General features: G+C 34.7%; 1 protein-coding gene and 2 pseudogenes across 1 annotated transcript; all 3 read left to right on the forward strand.

The window, feature by feature from the left end:
• The first annotated feature begins 1,557 nt into the window (after positions 1-1,557).
• Positions 1,558-7,602, forward strand: LOC105796574 (dihydroxy-acid dehydratase, chloroplastic). The gene is made up of 14 exons (XM_012626314.2): positions 1,558-2,184; positions 2,347-2,418; positions 2,974-3,021; positions 3,998-4,152; positions 4,240-4,434; positions 4,516-4,627; positions 4,778-4,847; positions 4,943-5,001; positions 5,121-5,244; positions 5,375-5,445; positions 5,869-5,970; positions 6,266-6,346; positions 6,935-7,093; positions 7,184-7,602. The coding sequence occupies exons 1-14, from the start codon at positions 1,663-1,665 to the stop codon at positions 7,232-7,234; spliced, it is 1,821 nt and encodes a 606-aa protein (XP_012481768.1). The 5' UTR covers positions 1,558-1,662; the 3' UTR covers positions 7,235-7,602.
• Positions 7,603-9,388: 1,786 nt separating this feature from the next.
• On the forward strand, positions 9,389-13,470 carry LOC105796573 (wall-associated receptor kinase-like 8; annotated as a pseudogene).
• Positions 13,471-13,838: 368 nt separating this feature from the next.
• Positions 13,839-16,507, forward strand: LOC105795600 (putative wall-associated receptor kinase-like 11; annotated as a pseudogene).
• The last annotated feature ends 879 nt before the right edge of the window (positions 16,508-17,386 follow it).

A 17,386-nucleotide genomic window follows, 5' to 3' on the forward strand; every position in this document is an offset into this window, starting at 1 on the left:
CCTTTAAAATACAAAAAAAAAATTCATGGCATCTGTCACATGTGGATCAAATTCAATATCTAACCGTATATATACAATATTATAGCAAGCAATAAATAGTTATATTTATATTACAGTTCTTTAATTCATAATATTTTTTATTTCACGTATTTATTTATATTTTAAATAAATTATTATTTTATTTCTTATATATATTTTTAAGTTATTTCATGTCTTTGTTGAAATTTTACTTCATTAATTTAAGAAAAAGCAGAAGAGCTTGATTTAGGATGTCGTGGCTGGATCGAGAATTTTCAAACTTTTCGAGAGCTTCAAATTCGTAAAACAAAACAGATTCTTGATCGTAATAGAGTAATGCGGAGTTGAGATTTTGTCTAATAATATGCTAATTATCACCCTTCAAAGGTGTAAATTTATCAATGAATTGTCAAAATCGAACTTGTAAATGGTGATTAAAATTGTATTTAGATAACAATGAACAAAAAGTAAGGTTAAAATTCGTTATTGCTCCCCGTACTTTGCGAAAATTATGGATTCAGTTCATATACTTTAATTTGATCATTTTTAGTTTTTGTATTTTCCAAATTTTAAAATTTTAATTCTCGCCAAATGATAATTGCTAAGTTCATTTAGCTAAGTTTTGTTATTTCCAAAATCTGATGCAACAAACATATTATGATATGTGTAATGCCACGTCAGCTTGTTATTTCCACATATTACTCACTAAAAAATTTTAGTTAATGAATTAATGATAATTATTCTTGTCAAGATTAAAATTTAAAATTCGAAAAGTACAATGACTTAAAAAGGATCCAATTAGAGAATATGGGCCAAAACTACAATTATATGTATAATACATGACATTTAACTATACTGGTTGGGTCTAGAGGTGATCATAGGTCAAGCCGGGCCCAGACAAAATTTTAAGCCCGTTTTCTAGGCCCGACCCAAAATATAGGCCTAAAAATTTGTCCAAGGCCAGCCCAAAAAAAATTACTAAGCTCGAGCCCAGTTTGGACCGGCCCATATTAAATTTTACAACACCAAAATAGCATCAAAAACCTGCAAAATATAATCAACCAACCAGAATTAGAGGTATATTTGATTAAAAATAAAAAAAAAATATTTAATATATAATTCGCGCCGGGCCGGGCCAAAAAAGTTTTACCTAAGGCCCGACCGGTTTTCTAAACATGCCTCGTTTTTTACCTAAACCCATATTTCAGGCCTATATTTTTACCCAAACCCTCCTATTTTTCGTGGGGCCGTCGGGCCTGGTCGGGTAGCCCAACCCATGATCACCTCTAGTTTAGTCATGATTTAGGGTTAAAATATTAAAATTTGAGAAGTATAGGGTTAAAATTGATCAATTCGAAAAGTATAGAGATTAATAGCAAATTTTAATCACAACTTTTGCAAATTACAGGGACTAATATAGAATTTAACCCCCAAAATAAGGGTAGGAGCCAAACTTTTTTGTTTGTTTTGTTGTTTCTTTCTGGGTCCAATTTGTTTGTTTGTTTGTTGATTATACGTTATAGATGAAGTGTAAAGCACGAGCATGATATGTGCCTAGCACAGTCACTTTTTACAAGCAGTAAAGCAAAAGGGTTGCAGCTTTCCTAATCCCCAACTTAAACCCTCACTTCCGCCGCCGCAGCCATGCAAGCCACATTTCTATCTTCCCGAACCACCGTCCTCCCCGCCACAAAGCCAGCCACCGCTATTCCCAACCGCCTCCAATGTCTTCGCGTTACCGCACAATCCCAAGCAACAGTAACAGCAGACCCTCCCTCTCCCTCAGCCGTAAAGCTCAACAAATACAGCTCGAGAATAACGGAGCCAAAGTCACAAGGCGCGTCCCAGGCCATGTTGTACGGTGTCGGATTATCGGAAGATGACATGTCAAAACCCCAGGTGGGAATATCGTCGGTCTGGTACGAGGGGAACACGTGCAACATGCATTTGTTGAAGCTATCGGAGGAAGTGAAACGGGGCGTTGAGGAGGCCGGGATGATTGGGTTTAGATTCAATACGGTCGGGGTCAGCGATGGGATTTCGATGGGGACGAGAGGGATGTGCTTCAGTTTGCAGTCAAGGGATTTGATTGCTGATAGTATTGAAACTGTTATGAGTGCTCAGTGGTATGATGGGAATATCTCTATTCCTGGTTGTGATAAAAATGTAAGCTTTATTATCCAAATGTAGTAGTGGTATTGTTTATTTTTATTTTTATTTCTTTTGTGTTTCAAGAAAAATTCAACAATTATAAATTATAATGTGAAATATGTTGGTTTTTTTAACAATTTTACAACCATCTCAATCTTATGTTAGCTAGTTCTTTAGATGCCAGGTACAATTATTGCAATGGGGAGGCTCAATCGGCCAAGTCTTATGGTTTATGGTGGAACCATCAAGGTTTGCTGCTTTGCTTTGTCTACTTTAACTGTTGTTGATCAACTGCTGTTTTTTCTTCAGTTGCAAAAGCCTCATTTAGGCTTTATGTCTATTAGTTTTGCTCCTATAACTTTCTATTGCAAGTGTTCTTTGGTAAATCAATGCTGCTCTTTAAAATTCTTAAAACAAATTCACATTTCACCCTTGTTACATTAGATAAGTCCACAAGGATTGGTTTCAAAGTGGAAAGCATTCATCCAAATGAATGCTTGTTTTCTTTCTAAGTTCCAGTATATATATTATATATGCATGAATTTTCTAATCAATGCATACCCACCATTAAAAAAATGTATGCACCTGGCTTAGTATACCATGTGGGTGTACTGGCAATTTTGTTATAGGTTATATGAAAATTAAGTCTAAACATTCTAAGTTCTAAACAGAAATATATTAGGCCATCACGCAATCATATTTGTTAAATGAAATTTGTACAATCTGTTGCTCTGGTTCTCCCTTTCATTGTCATCACATTTTCATTTCAATGAGTTATTTATTTTTATACTTCTTTTTTTGCAGCCCGGTCATTTTCAAGGCAATACATACGATATAGTATCTGCCTTCCAGGTAAGCACAATGATATGCCATAGGAATGTTCTTATGCTAGTTTATTTCCTCTTTCTCTTTATACCTTCATATTAGCTGGATATTTTGCTTGGTTTCGGAGTTGCTGTGCCTCTCTCAAGTTAACATTTTTCAGATCCTTGGTGTCTGTTAATTCTTTGATTTTAGGAGTGACAATTGCAATAAAATTTCTTGGATTAGTGTGTGGAACTTGGGAAATTACGAGGATATGATGTTCTTTTATGTAGATAATTACACTTAGATAAATACATGCAGTGTTTTCTATGACCTATGGTTTTTTTGGTAAGTACATATGAAGGCATTACAACCTAAGACTAAAATAAAACATATAAAGTTAAATCTCCATTTCTAGAATTGGAGGAGTTGTTGTACGTGGACACTGTGTTTGTGTACAATCAACCTCATGGTGGTGTATATCAGATAAGTGCCTACTTTTATACTTTATTTTTTGTTTTGTAATTGGTGACGCTCTATTTACCTTGTCTTTGGAAGTTATTTTATTGAATAAGGATAACTCTTGCATTTGCTGGTAATAACTAATGTCACATCTTTCTATTTGCTATTACTCCAAAATTCTGCTTGAGAATTGAAGTATTGACAGAGTTTGTAGATTGTGAGTTCAGTTAGTTCATCTCTAGTGCTAACACAGTGAAACTTTGAGGCTCTTTCTTGTTACATTTATTTTGGTTTTACTCTGTCTCTGAACTGAAGTGGTACTCACCCTTGAGGGGCAGAGTTTGCTTTTTGCTTTTCACTCTTGTTCTTCTTCCCTGTTTTTATGACTTTGAGGATTAAAATAAGGCCAACTGACTGTTTGAAGTTTGTCAAGATCAAGCAACATCATTAAAATTTCTACCATATGCTAATATGTGAAGATTAACCTTTATGGCATGATTTATCTGAAAATACCAGTATTTTGATAACCTTGTAACTTTTTATTTTTTGATTGGCCATGCAGTGTTATGGAGAGTATGTAAGTGGATCAATAAGTGATGAGCAGAGAAAGAATGTTATCCTTAACTCATGCCCTGGAGCAGGAGCCTGTGGGGGGATGTATACTGCAAACACCATGGCTTCTGCAATTGAAGCTATGGGAATGTCTCTTCCTTACAGGTACAACTATGCTGGCACAGGATCATTTTGATTGTGAATTTGGCATTCTGCCGTTTTTTCTTACATTTTCATTTTCTACCTGACAAGCTCTTCAATACCTGCTGAAGACCCATTAAAATTGGATGAATGCCGTTTAGCTGGGAAGTATCTACTAGAATTGTTGAAAATGGATTTAAAACCCCGGGATATTATCACCCAGAAATCTTTACGTAATGCAATGGTTATTGTCATGGCCCTAGGTGGATCAACCAATGCTGTGTTACATTTAATTGCCATAGCAAGGTAAGACTTTATGCCAGATATCCCTTGGGTCTCAAAATTATTGGAATTTTGTGGAAATGAGTTGTGGAATTATCATGGCAGGTCTGTTGGTCTAGAATTGACTCTTGATGATTTTCAGAAGGTTAGTGATGAGGTTCCTTTTCTGGCTGATTTGAAGCCCAGTGGCAAATATGTCATGGAGGATGTACACAAGGTATAAATAACTGCTTATCTTCTAAATTATTCGTTTCTTTCAAGTTTCATTTTTCCTCCAGAGCTTATGGATCATAACTCTAATAGCTTTCCTGGTATATGTTGTCTATTCTATCTTTTCAACACATGGGAAAAAATAATGTTTTGATAGATTGGAGGAACACCTGCCGTGATTCGTTTTCTTTTGGAGCATGGGTATCTAGATGGGGATTGCATGACTGGTATGCCGGTTTGGATTCTACTACATTTCTTTGTTTATTGCAATATCGGAGCTTAAATATTCAATATTTTTGATACAATGATAATTCCACTCTAGTGACCGGGAAGACAATGGCAGAAAATGCACAAAGCTACCCTCGTTTTCCTGATGGACAGGTTGGTTGTATTGATTATTTTTCACCAAAAATAGGCTAGGCTCCTTCTACTTATTAAAATCGAGATTTGTTGAATGGAAGATGCAATTAGTCTGATCAATCTTCAAAATTCGTTTCCAGGATATCATAAGACCGGTGTCAAATCCCATCAAGAAAACAGGGCACATCCAAATATTAAGAGGGAATCTTGCACCTGAGGGTTCTGTAGCAAAAATTACTGGAAAAGAAGGACTCTATTTCTCTGGTTCCCTTTTTACTCTTCCTTCCTTTCTAATTTTAACTTTGTGCTTCATGTTAATTGTACTGCCAGAACATTTTATAATTCAGAATCTAGTCTACCTCCATATGTAATGATTGCAAAAATTGTTCTTTAGGACCTGCACTTGTCTTTGAAGGAGAGGAAGCTATGCTAGCTGCCATCTCTGAAAATCCTTCAAGTTTTAAGGTATGTGAGTCAAGCAGCATAGTATTTTTATATAATTAGTTAGGAATGGGAATCTCCATGTGCTGAGTTTTATATTAGCAATTGAGTGAGAAGTTTTAATTGCATTCTGTTTCTGATGTGGATTTTACTTTTACGCTGTGAGTTTGACTCTGTTGCAGGATTTTTCTCTTCTCTTTTTGATACATACAAGTTATAAAAAAGAAAAAAAGTTTACTATGACTATGAGACCCTGAGTTTTATTTGCGTGCTTAAGTTGATCGTCTTAAAGTGGCAAGGTTGAGGGTTTCTTATTGCACATATGTTCTTCATCATAAGCTTTGTTTGTTTACCTTTCAGTCAAGAATGCAAGTTTGAATGTGCATTCCTTGTATATATATTTGTATTGGCTAAGCTCTAAATATTTTATGCTTTGTAAATTTCCAGGGAAAAGTAGTAGTCATTAGAGGGGAGGGACCGAAGGGGGGACCAGGCATGCCTGAAATGTTGACACCAACAAGTGCTATAATGGGAGCAGGTCTTGGGAAGGTATTGTGATTTGAAGTCCTGGTGGCTTCCACCAGTGACCTACATTTTTTTGTTAATCTGCTGAGATGCTATTCTATATTTTTTCCAAAAATGCAAGATCTCAATTCTGTGATTTTAGAAGCACAATTAGTTGAATTGGTCTGTAAAACGTTGCAAAACCTGTACCTTTTGGAGCATTCCTTTTACTGTCTCTACAGTTTACTTTCAACTTGAATTGGATCTTTGTAATTGCCGATGTGATTATTGTGCCTTTCAAAATGGTATTTGATTCAAACACTGCAAGTGAATACTGCAGGATGTTGCATTGCTCACTGATGGTAGGTTTTCTGGAGGTTCACATGGATTTGTTGTAGGACACATATGCCCTGAAGCACAGGTGCAGTAATTTCTCACTCGAATAGCAAGATATTTTTGCATTCCAATGAAAGTTTAAAACTGTGCATTTTAGTCTGTGTTATCTTTTATGTATTACTTTCTTAGCTATAAAAATATGCCTTATCCTGCATCCCTGACAAAATCAAAGTTCTGAAAATTTTAAAATAAACAAAGAGTTAACAAATTTAATTTGTACTTTCAATGGAATAAAACTGGTCAATGATGGAAAGTGTGAAACATTTGACAGAATAGCTTCTCAACTCAAATGTAGGATAGCAAAAGCTCTGGAGTTCTATGTTTCCCAAATGAATCTCAATAACATAAAAGATGTATTTGATGCATGTATCCAACACATATTTAGATATGGATTTGGGGTATAATCATCCGTTTATATGCAAATGCTTTAAAAAAAATGGAGTATATCAGTGTTAGGCACACCTTAATGGCTCTCAACCCCGAGGTTGAGTAACATAGATTTTACTGGGACCAGTATGCCCCGGATTATTTTCTGGTTATTTGTCTTTATCATATAGAATTGCTCTGCTCCCCTAATATATCTAGATGCTGGATATTGGATTTGCTTTTATAGGAAGGTGGCCCCATCGGTCTTGTTCAAAATGGGGACTTCATCAGCATAGATGTTCAAAAGAGGGCCATAAACGTAGAGCTGACAGATGCTGAACTGAATGAGCGGAGAAAGAAGTGGAGTCCACCTCCTTACAAGGCTAACAGAGGTGTCTTACATAAGGTAGTGCTTGATAATCTTGCATCGGAACCATGTATTGCTTATGTTATCAATAGTAGGTTGCTAAATGAACATATGTTTTTCCACTTTCAGTACATTAAGAATGTGCAGCCAGCTTCAGTGGGGTGTGTAACAGATGAATAGAGGCAATAATAGCCAACCGGATTAAAACAGAGTGAAAATGGACCGGAATTGATGCATGGCATTGTCGATGCATGAGGAATTTTGCAGGTGGGTTTAGGTGTCCTCCTAGCTCTAGAACTGCAATTTTGTTGTAGTAGGCATCAAATCTTTCATTTCTGTAATTTTGTTTCTCATTTAGGGTTTGCAATGACTTTTCTTTCTAGACAAGCTTTCAATTTGTTTGCTTTCCCAAGTCTTCATAAAAGAAAAAGAAAAAGAGTTGGGATATGCAAAGGTACAATTTGGTTAAACTTCCTTGGTGGCGTGGTCTTAAAAGCTTAGTAGTGATTTAGTCATTCTGAAATAAAAAAGAGCTATTAAGTGATTTACTCCTTTTTACATTTAATTCCTCCTGAAATAAAAATAAGCAATTAAGTCGATTTACATTTAATTTTGAAACAAATGGATTAATGTTGGCATGTTGACAAAATTGCAGTGAGGAGTAATTCAGTCAAAGAAAAATAAGAAATTAAGTCACTTAACATTTAATTTTGAAACAAATTGGTTAATTCTATACTGGCATTGTTTGTATTGGCTGTTTTGGTTGTGTTGTTGTGTTTCCTTCTGTATTGATTTTAAACTATTTTTAATAATTTTATCTTTAACTTTTTCTATGATTACTTTTAAAAATAAAATATATTCATTTTATCATGTTATTCAACGTAATAGATTTAAAATTAATATTTCCATATTAACTGAACTATTTTTACATGTATAAATATTTTAAAAATAGTAATAAATTTGAAATTGTATATCCAGGTACAATATTGAGTATTTTATGAACTACACTAATATTGGTCATTCGAAAATCTTATCATCTTGACAAAAACTGTGGTTAGTTTTCATTGGAGGATGTATATTGAAAATCCATGTCAGCTTTGACAAAAAGTTCTAAAAAAGAAGAAATAAATTTATTAAAAAATTGAAAATAACCCATAGTATATTTCCTGAGATAGCCAAAATCATACCAGTGAAGCCTTAAATCTTTAGTTTTATTATCTTGGTATACCAGGAGGTCATATATTGGTTTTGCTGAAAGTGGTGTAATAATTGAGGGGTAAACGTAGTGAAAGGGGTAGACTACTAGTGCATGCTTTTAAGCCGAAAGTAATTACTAGAACACTGGGCCTAACCATGCAAGAGCTAAGAAATTTCTTTGAACTTGATTTTGCTGTACTCCGGTCTCCTCCAGCTTATATTTATTGACTTAACGACTCAACATAATCTTCATAAAGAATCAAAAGTGAGAGAGGGAATAGGCATTTGCCTGGCGTTTTGCTTGATCCTACAGCTACCATGGCTAATACAAGCAGCCAGTTCTGATTGTAATGAAACATGTGATGTGGGAGGGTTCGTATTCAGTACCCATTTGGATTAAGAACTGGTTGCTATCACAATTCGTGGTTTACAGTAAAGAACAACATAATCTCGAAACCTAACCTGCACGGGTCCATGATTAACTGTAATGTCACCATTATCTTTTATCACAATTTCCACTGCTATAAACTCAAAAGACTTGTGCTTCTAAAAAGAAAGGGGAAAATGAAGGGAGGAATACTCAAACTGGGCTAATTTTCATTAATTCAATCAAATTACATCATTGAGCTTTTATCACTTCCATTACGTAATTTTAATGGAAAATATTGAGTCAAACATGAATCCCATATTGATATTCCGAATTTGACTATTAAAAGGAAAGTCATACATGATTTTTATTCATATTCAGACCTATTTTATTAATAATATAATTTGATGACATTAATAAATCTTTATTTTCCTAAAGATTATTATAAATTCAATTTTTTTATATTTGTATCATTTTTTTTCTAATCTTATATAAAGTTTTGTATTTTTTATATCAATATTAATAATTTAATAAATTTATATAAATATGAATATTTTTATAAATATGCATTATGATAAAATTTGCATCGTGTCAAAAAACATGGGTTAGAAATTGACTGCCCCTGACCCTACTTGGGGAATAAACCTACTGAAACTGGGTCTACACAACGCAAGAGCTACGAAATTTCTTTGAACATTCGATTTGCTATATGCCACTCTCCTACACCATATATATATATTGACCCAACAAAAATCTTCATAAACAACCAAAAGTGAGAGAAATTAAGAGAGAGAATGGGCATTTGCATGTTGTTTTACTTCATGCTGCAGCTACCATGGCTAATACGAGCAGCCAGTTCTGACTGTCATGAAACATGTGGGAGTGTTGTTATCCGGTACCCGTTCGGAATAAGAACTGGTTGTTATTACAATCCGTGGTTTAGAGTAACTTGCAACCAAACCACCAATGGACCAAAGCCTTTCATCAGTCGAATCAATTTGGAGCTACTACACCATTTTCCAAAGTCTGGCGACATCGTCTTCGTCAACAATCCGGTAATTTATCTAAATTGTGACAATAAAGGTAACAATGGCACCACTTCTAGTGCTAGTGTCAACCTACAAGGCAGTCCATTTTTCTTCTCAAGCAGATTTAACAGACTCGGATCAGTAGGCTGCGGCTATTTGGCTGCTATTTTTCACGACAATCTAACTGATCCAATCGCTAGCTGCCTACAACAAAGATGTAGCGACCAGACGTCTGAGTTCAGTCTTTATCGAAGACGTGGCACAACTTTTACAACATGTTATGCCCCAATTTCTGAAGATATCATTTCCTATACAGCAAGCGTGACGGAGGTCATTAACACGGGGCCGGAGAGCAACAGATGCAAATCTGTTTTCATAAATTACAATAACTACTCGGTTTCGTATTTAAGCGAGATGAAGGATGTTGCTGTATCGGATTTTTTCCGCGGTATAAGCATCCGCACAACGCATGTTCCTGCAGTGTTGGAATGGAACCCGTGCGATTTGGGAGGTAATCATTTCCTACTATCACTATTACAAAATTCCTTATTGCATCAATCCCGGGAATACATATTGAAAATATTATGTATATACCACAATAAATAAGTTAAAAAGATATTGCCTAATTGAAAATATAATATATTGAACAGAAATTCGATAATTTTATTTTTATTATTAATTGATTAATTAATGGGTGCTTCGTTCATTATGTCTATGCAGCTGAACTGTGCGCACTAGCTAACAGGTTTAATGGATGTCTTAGAAGATGTGGGAAAGTTGATATTCCATATCCATTTGGAATAGAAGATGGGTGTTACATGCATGAATGGTTTAGAGTAACTTGCAATGAAACTATTGACGGGTCAAAGCTTTATATAAGTAGCATCAACCTGCAATTGCTTAATGTTTCAGTTTTGCAAGGCACGGCTACCATCAACAATTCGATAACTTATTCCAATTGCCTAAAGGAAGATGGAGACACTGATGGGGTTAGTATCAATTTAAAAGGAACCCCGTTTTTATTCTCAACTGAGTACAATATATTCATGTCCGTAGGTTGCGGTAGTTTGACTACTTTTTCTTATAGTCTAAAGGATGAATATCCTGTTCGTGCCTGCATGCAACCCATTTGTGCCAATTTTCTAGCCTCCGATATTAGCTGCTCTACGGATCTTCCTTCCGATCTAAGTTCCTTTGCTGCAAACATGAAAGAGATTTATCCTAGTAATGACACCAAGAGTTGTGGATCTGCTTTTATGGTTGACCACCGGTATCTCGATTCACTTGAGCCAATAAGTTCGAAGAAAACTACGTTGACGCACGTTCCCACAACATTGCAATGGTCCACACCAAAGCGTGGGTTGTGTTTCACAAGTGGTTGAGACACATTTTTTTACGAGGGTCGTACATACAGTTGGAAAAACTTAAGCCAAAGCTATCTATGTGTTTGCACAACGTATATTAATGTCGACGAATATCTTTTTACTGATTCATGCCAAGGTATTGTATTAATACATATAAGTCTCCGGTTTCATTTCGATGGGCTCCATTACACATGGTTTTGCTACTTGACCTTTCCATATTAAGCATTACTATAGCATTTTTTGTTTAGGATTGGATAAGGAAAACTTGCACAAAAGAAAAGAAAATTAGATATATCACTCACTATAAACTTTTATTTAATTGGTATTTCTGTTATATATAAATCCGACTTTATTTTATTCATTTCGTAAATGTTTGCAGGATTAGATGAAAGTCATTGCCATAAAGAATACAAGTATTGTTATATGCTTTGTGTGGATGCTTTCGGAAGCAATTGTTCATCATCAACATCATGTCCTGATGGATATGAATACTCGGATGAAAGAGATATGTGCATGCGCATATCCTATGATCCATCATTCTTTTCGAAGAAAAATTCACAGAAACTTTCGATCATTATAGGTATGTGTTAATTTTATTTTTCTTTTATTTTTTAATGACAGAAAGAGATATGGCTTCAATAAATTTACGATTTTATACTAAAATCGCTATGCCAAGTTAAAACTCAAGCCATGCATGGTTATTTATTTAGTAATATGAATCATGTTACTGTATATTTTTAAGTTTTTTCTTAACAATATTATATTTCCCATTATATGCATAGGTTGCAGCACTAGCATTGGGACGGTATTTGCTCTGCTTGGTACATGGCGTTTGTACAAAGTTCTAGAAAGAAGAAAAGATATCAAATTGAAGCATAAATACTTTAAGCGGAACGGAGGTTTACTACTGCAACAACGATTCTCCAACAATGATGGTAATGTTGAGAACATACATGTGTTTGCTTCAAATGTGTTAGAAAAGGCGACAGATTACTATAATGATAATCGAATTCTTGGTCGAGGCGGCCAAGGAACTGTTTATAAAGGAATGTTAACGGATGGAAGCATTGTGGCGATTAAAAAACCTATATTGATGGAAGAGAAGATATTAGATGAAAAGAATCTTGAACAATTCATAAATGAGGTGATACTTTTATCACAAATTAACCATAGAAATGTGGTCAAGCTTTTAGGATGTTGCCTAGAAACAAAAGTTCCTTTGTTGGTTTATGAGTTCATCTCAAATGGAACACTGTATCAACTCATTCATGAGCCGAATGAAGAGTTTCCTTTGAACTGGGAAATGCGTTTACGAATTACAAGTGAAATCGCTAATGCTTTATCCTACTTGCATTCAGCTGCTTCCGTTCCTATTTATCACCGAGACATCAAATCTAGCAACATACTTTTGGATGATAAATACAGAGCAAAGGTGTCGGATTTCGGAACTTCTAAATCAATTGCCTTGGAGAAAACTCATGTAACCACTCGAGTACAAGGAACTTTCGGATACTTAGATCCCGAGTATTTTCGATCAAGTCAATTTACTGAAAAGAGTGATGTATATAGTTTTGGAGTTGTTCTTGTTGAAGTCTTAACAGGACAAAAACCCGTTTTCTCAACACAATCGGAGGATGAAGTGAGAAGCTTGGTGGCCCTTTTTCTACTTTCAATGCAGAATGATTCGTTATTTGAGGTTCTTGATCGAACTGTTAAGGACGGTCCAAAAACAGAGATCGAAGCATTTGCTAAGCTAGCAAAAAGATGCTTGAATCTTAACGGAAAGAAAAGACCTACCATGAAACAAGTTGCATTGGAGCTGGAATGGATTAGATCACCAGCAGAAGCTGATGCCATCGAACAATGTGCCGTTGAAGATTCTGATATAGATGATCCGATTGAACTTTCAGCTACGGATTCCTGTTCAACGTCTGGTTTAATTCTGAATGATAGTGTAACTTTGACATTAGATGCATAGTCATGCTTGTCGGAACCCGAGTGGGTTCAATCGAGGAAAAAATAATGTGTTGATAGATTGGAGGTACACTTACCGTGATCCGTTTTCATTTGGAGGTTGGGTATCCTGATGGGGATTGCAGGACTGGTATGCCATTTTGGATTATACTACTTTTCTTGGTTTCAGATGTGTAAGCTGCTTCATTTTACTTGTATGCTTTCGTTTGCACCCTTTGTTGCAAGAGTTCGATATATATAAGTTGAACAAATTTAATTTGCACTTTGAATGGATTAAACTTGTCGATGGTGAAAAGTGTGAAACATTTGGTAGAATAGCTTCCCAACTCGAATGTAGGATAGCAAAAGCTATGGAGTTCTATGTTTTCAAAAGAAATCTCCATTAACATGAAAGATGTATTTGATGCATGTATCTAACACACACAAACATATATATATATATTTATATGGATTTGTGGTATAATCTTCCAAATATATGCAAATGCTTAGAAATATTGAGTATATTAATGTAAGGCACTCTCTTAACCCGAGTTCAAGTAATATCTGCTTTTATAACTAAAAGTAATTGAACATATAAAACACAAAAAATACATTATATATATTGATTATTTTTGTTAGTTCATAAAAAAATAACATTGTTAGCATATTGGAGTAATTTGTAAAACGTTTGAAAAGTACCAAATCAAATCGCTATCTGCCTACAAAAAAGATGTAGCGGCCAGACTTCCGAGTTCAGTGGTTGTTATTCCCTAATTTCTGGAAATCTCATTTCCTATACGGCAAGCGCCGCGAAGGTTATTAATCCAGGGAGAAAGAGATGCACATCTGCTTTCATAACTTACATTGACTTCCGTATGTCACGGTCTAAGGATGTTTCTACAGCGGATACTGTAAATTTCTCCGATATAAGCATCGATACGACGCATGTCCCTGCAGTTCTGGAGTGGAATCTATATGATTTGGAAGGTACGTAACTGTTTACTTACTATCATCACTTCTACAAAAATTATTGTTGCAGCAATGCCTGGAATATATTGATAATATTATGTATACTAAAATAAAGTGCTTAAATGAAAATATAGTATACATTAAATATCATTTTAATTAATTAATTATTGGTGATTCCTTGGTAAAAGCACTATAAAAGTAAAAATTGATTAACTTTTTAACACAAGGATCAAATTGCTCCTTGTCCAATGATTAATTTGTCTATTTTTTAGTAAATAAGTAAATGCTATCTGACTCTTAATATAAGGCTCTTTATGGTCGTGGTTTATTCTTTATCTTTATGCAGCCGCACAGTGCCTAGAAGGAACACTACCTTACTTGCAACTCGGTTGTGTTAGAAGATGTGGGAATTTTGATAGTCCATATCCATTTGGAATAGAAATCGGGTGTTACATGAATGAATGGTTTAGAGAGTAACTTACAATGAAACTATTGACGGGCCAAAGCTTTATACGAGTAGCATCAACCTGCAATTGCTTAATGTTTCAGTTCTGCAAGGCACAGCTACCATCAACAATTCGATAACTTATTTCAATTGCCGAAAGGAAGATGGAGACACTGATGGAGACACTTATTTCAGTTCTGCTTTTATTGTTGACCACCGGTATCTTTATTCACTTAAGACAATAAATTCAAACAGCAATGACACTTGGACAGTGACGCACGTTCCCGCAACACTGCAATGGGCCACACCAAAACGTGGGTTGTGTAAGTTTATAGGTGGTTTAAACCATTTTTGCAGCCAGGATCGTGAATACTGTTGGACAAGCTTGAGCCTAAGCTACCTATGTGTTTTCACTTGGGGTAACAATGGCAACATAAACATTTCTACTGATATATGCAAAGGTATCGTATTATCTTCTTTCGTCAAAAAAGGAACTAGATATCTTTAAACCATAATTAAGATGTATTATATATGGATCTAACTTTGTTTTATTCATTTAAGTTGCAGAATCAGGTGAACATTGCGATATAACATATAGGTATTGTTATATGCTTTGTATCGATTCTCTTGACAGCAATTGTTCTTCACAATCATCATGTCCTCATGGATATGAACAAATGAAAAAGATATGTGCAAGCCATCCCATATAGTAGACTTTGCGACGGAAAAAATGTCTGAAAAATCACAGTATTTTCCGATAATTATAGGTATTTGTTAACTTCTTTCTTTTTATTTTCAATAATTTCTATCAATACTCGTAACTCTCCAGAACCGTTAAATAAGGTGATGATGTGTGTTTAAGAGTGCTCGAACTTACTTGCTCAAGTGACAATTAATTCGCTTTCTTATGAGTAGAAAATATGAATTATGTTACTTTATATTTAAAGTTTTTCTTATTTGATAAATTATTCTTCCCATAACATATAGGTTGCAGTGCTTGTATTGGGACAACATTTGCTGTAGTTGGTGCATGGTGTTTGCACAAAGTACTAAACAGAAGAAAGTATATCAAGTTGAAGCAAAAATACTTTAAACGGAATGGAGGCTTACTGCTGCAACAACAATTGTCCAACAATGGATGTAATGTAGAGAAAATACAGTTGTTTGCTTCAAATGAGTTGGAAAAGGCGACAGATCACTACAATGAGAATCGAATCCTTGGTCGAGGTGGCCAAGGAATTGTTTATAAAGGAATGCTAACGGATGGAAGCATTGTGGCAATTAAGAAGCCTAAATTGGTTGAAGAGAATATGTTGGATGAAATGAGGCTTGAACAGTTCATAATGAGGTGATAATTTTATCACAAATTAACCATAGAAATGTGGTTAAGCTTTTAGGATGTTGCCTAGAAACAGAAGTTCCTTTGCTGGTTTATGAGTTCATCCCAAATGGAACACTGTATCAACTCGTTCATGAGCCAAATGAAGACTTCACATTGACAAGGGAAATGCGTTTACGAATTGCTGTGAAACTGCTAACGCCTTATCCTACTTGCATTCAGCTGCTTCCATCCCTATTTATCATCGAGACATCAAATCTAGCAACATACTTTTGGATGATAAATACAGAGCAAAGGTGTCTGATTTCGGAACCTCGAAGTCAATTGCATTGGAGGAAACTCATGTAACTACTCGAGTACAAGGAACTTTTGGTTACTTAGATCCCGAGTATTTTCGATCAAACCAATTTACTGAAACGAGTGATGTATATAGTTTCGGAGTTGTTCTTGTTGAACTCTTGACAGGACAAAAACCCGTTTTTTCAACACAATCAGAGGAAGAAGTGAGAAGCTTGGTAACCTTTTTTCTGCTTTCAATGCAAAAGGATTCATTATTTGATGTTCTTGATCAAACTTTAATGTACGCTCCAGAAGAAAAGACCCACCATGAAACAAGCTGCACTACAGCTGGAGTGGATTAGATCACCAGAAGAAGCTAATGCCATTGAACAATGCGCCGATGAAGATTCTGATATTGATGATGCGATCGAACTTTCAGCTACTGCTTCCTATTCAACGTCTGGTTTAATTTTAAACGATAGTGTAACTTTGACATTAGATGCCTAGTCAGATATGCCAGAATTTGAATAAAGAATTAATGGTCCAACCGGTACCATAAAACCCGAGGAGGATTGAATCGATATAAAATCAGCTGAACTGATAAAAATTCGATTGAGTAAAAATTGATTAAAATTTGTTTGAACCAGATTTAATTAGTTTAAATGTTTAATTTTGTTGTTATAATTTATAATAAGAATATTTATGTTTATATTATTATTTATTAATATTTATTTTTTACTTTTTTTTTTGGAAAAAGAAATTAGGCCATACCTAAATAAATAACGAAATTATTGTCTATTGTCTCCTAATCTATTCCATTTCCAGCTTCCTTGGCTTGACAATTTGTAACCCTGTTGTTATCTCTCTGAACATGACGGAATTTAACTTGCCAATCCTTTAATCAGCACCAATCATGGATCATTTTGATTTCATCTACATTATTCATTGCTGCTAAACCATTCTAAATAACATCAATTAACAGTACGTAATCACTTTCCAACTCTACTGGTTTAAACTTTTGAGTCCAAGCTAAATTAACAGTTCAATCGATTAAACTAAAAATTAATAATCTAATCTATTTGACCACTTGTCTGATTCTTATAATATCATGCATAATCTTTATAAAATTAAAATTAAAATTAATATCCAGGGACAATGGTTTTAACCCTCTTGTTATCATTCTCCTTCACCTAAAATGTACCCAAAAAATATTCTTTAAAATATAAATTTAGGTTAATTGATTTAAAATATTATATAATTTAAGTTTTTCTTTTATAAATAATAGAATAAAAGAATACCCAATTAGTGGTGGACTCATTCTCTGCTACTCAGCCCTATATTAATAAAAGTCTTTTGAGATTGGCCCAATAAATAAATAAAACAAGACCCAT

Source organism: Gossypium raimondii, chromosome 3 (assembly GCF_025698545.1).
Source record: "Gossypium raimondii isolate GPD5lz chromosome 3, ASM2569854v1, whole genome shotgun sequence".
Taxonomy (NCBI): Eukaryota; Viridiplantae; Streptophyta; class Magnoliopsida; order Malvales; family Malvaceae; genus Gossypium; species Gossypium raimondii.

Coding starts and splice junctions, on each gene's coding strand:
- LOC105796574 (XM_012626314.2), top strand. CDS start 1,663: ATGCAAGCCACATTTCTATCTTCCCGAACCACCGTCCTCCCCGCCACA. Junction 4,628..4,777: donor TCATGGAGGATGTACACAAG/GTATAAATAACT, acceptor ATGTTTTGATAG/ATTGGAGGAACACCTGCCGT. Junction 6,347..6,934: donor ACATATGCCCTGAAGCACAG/GTGCAGTAATTT, acceptor TTGCTTTTATAG/GAAGGTGGCCCCATCGGTCT.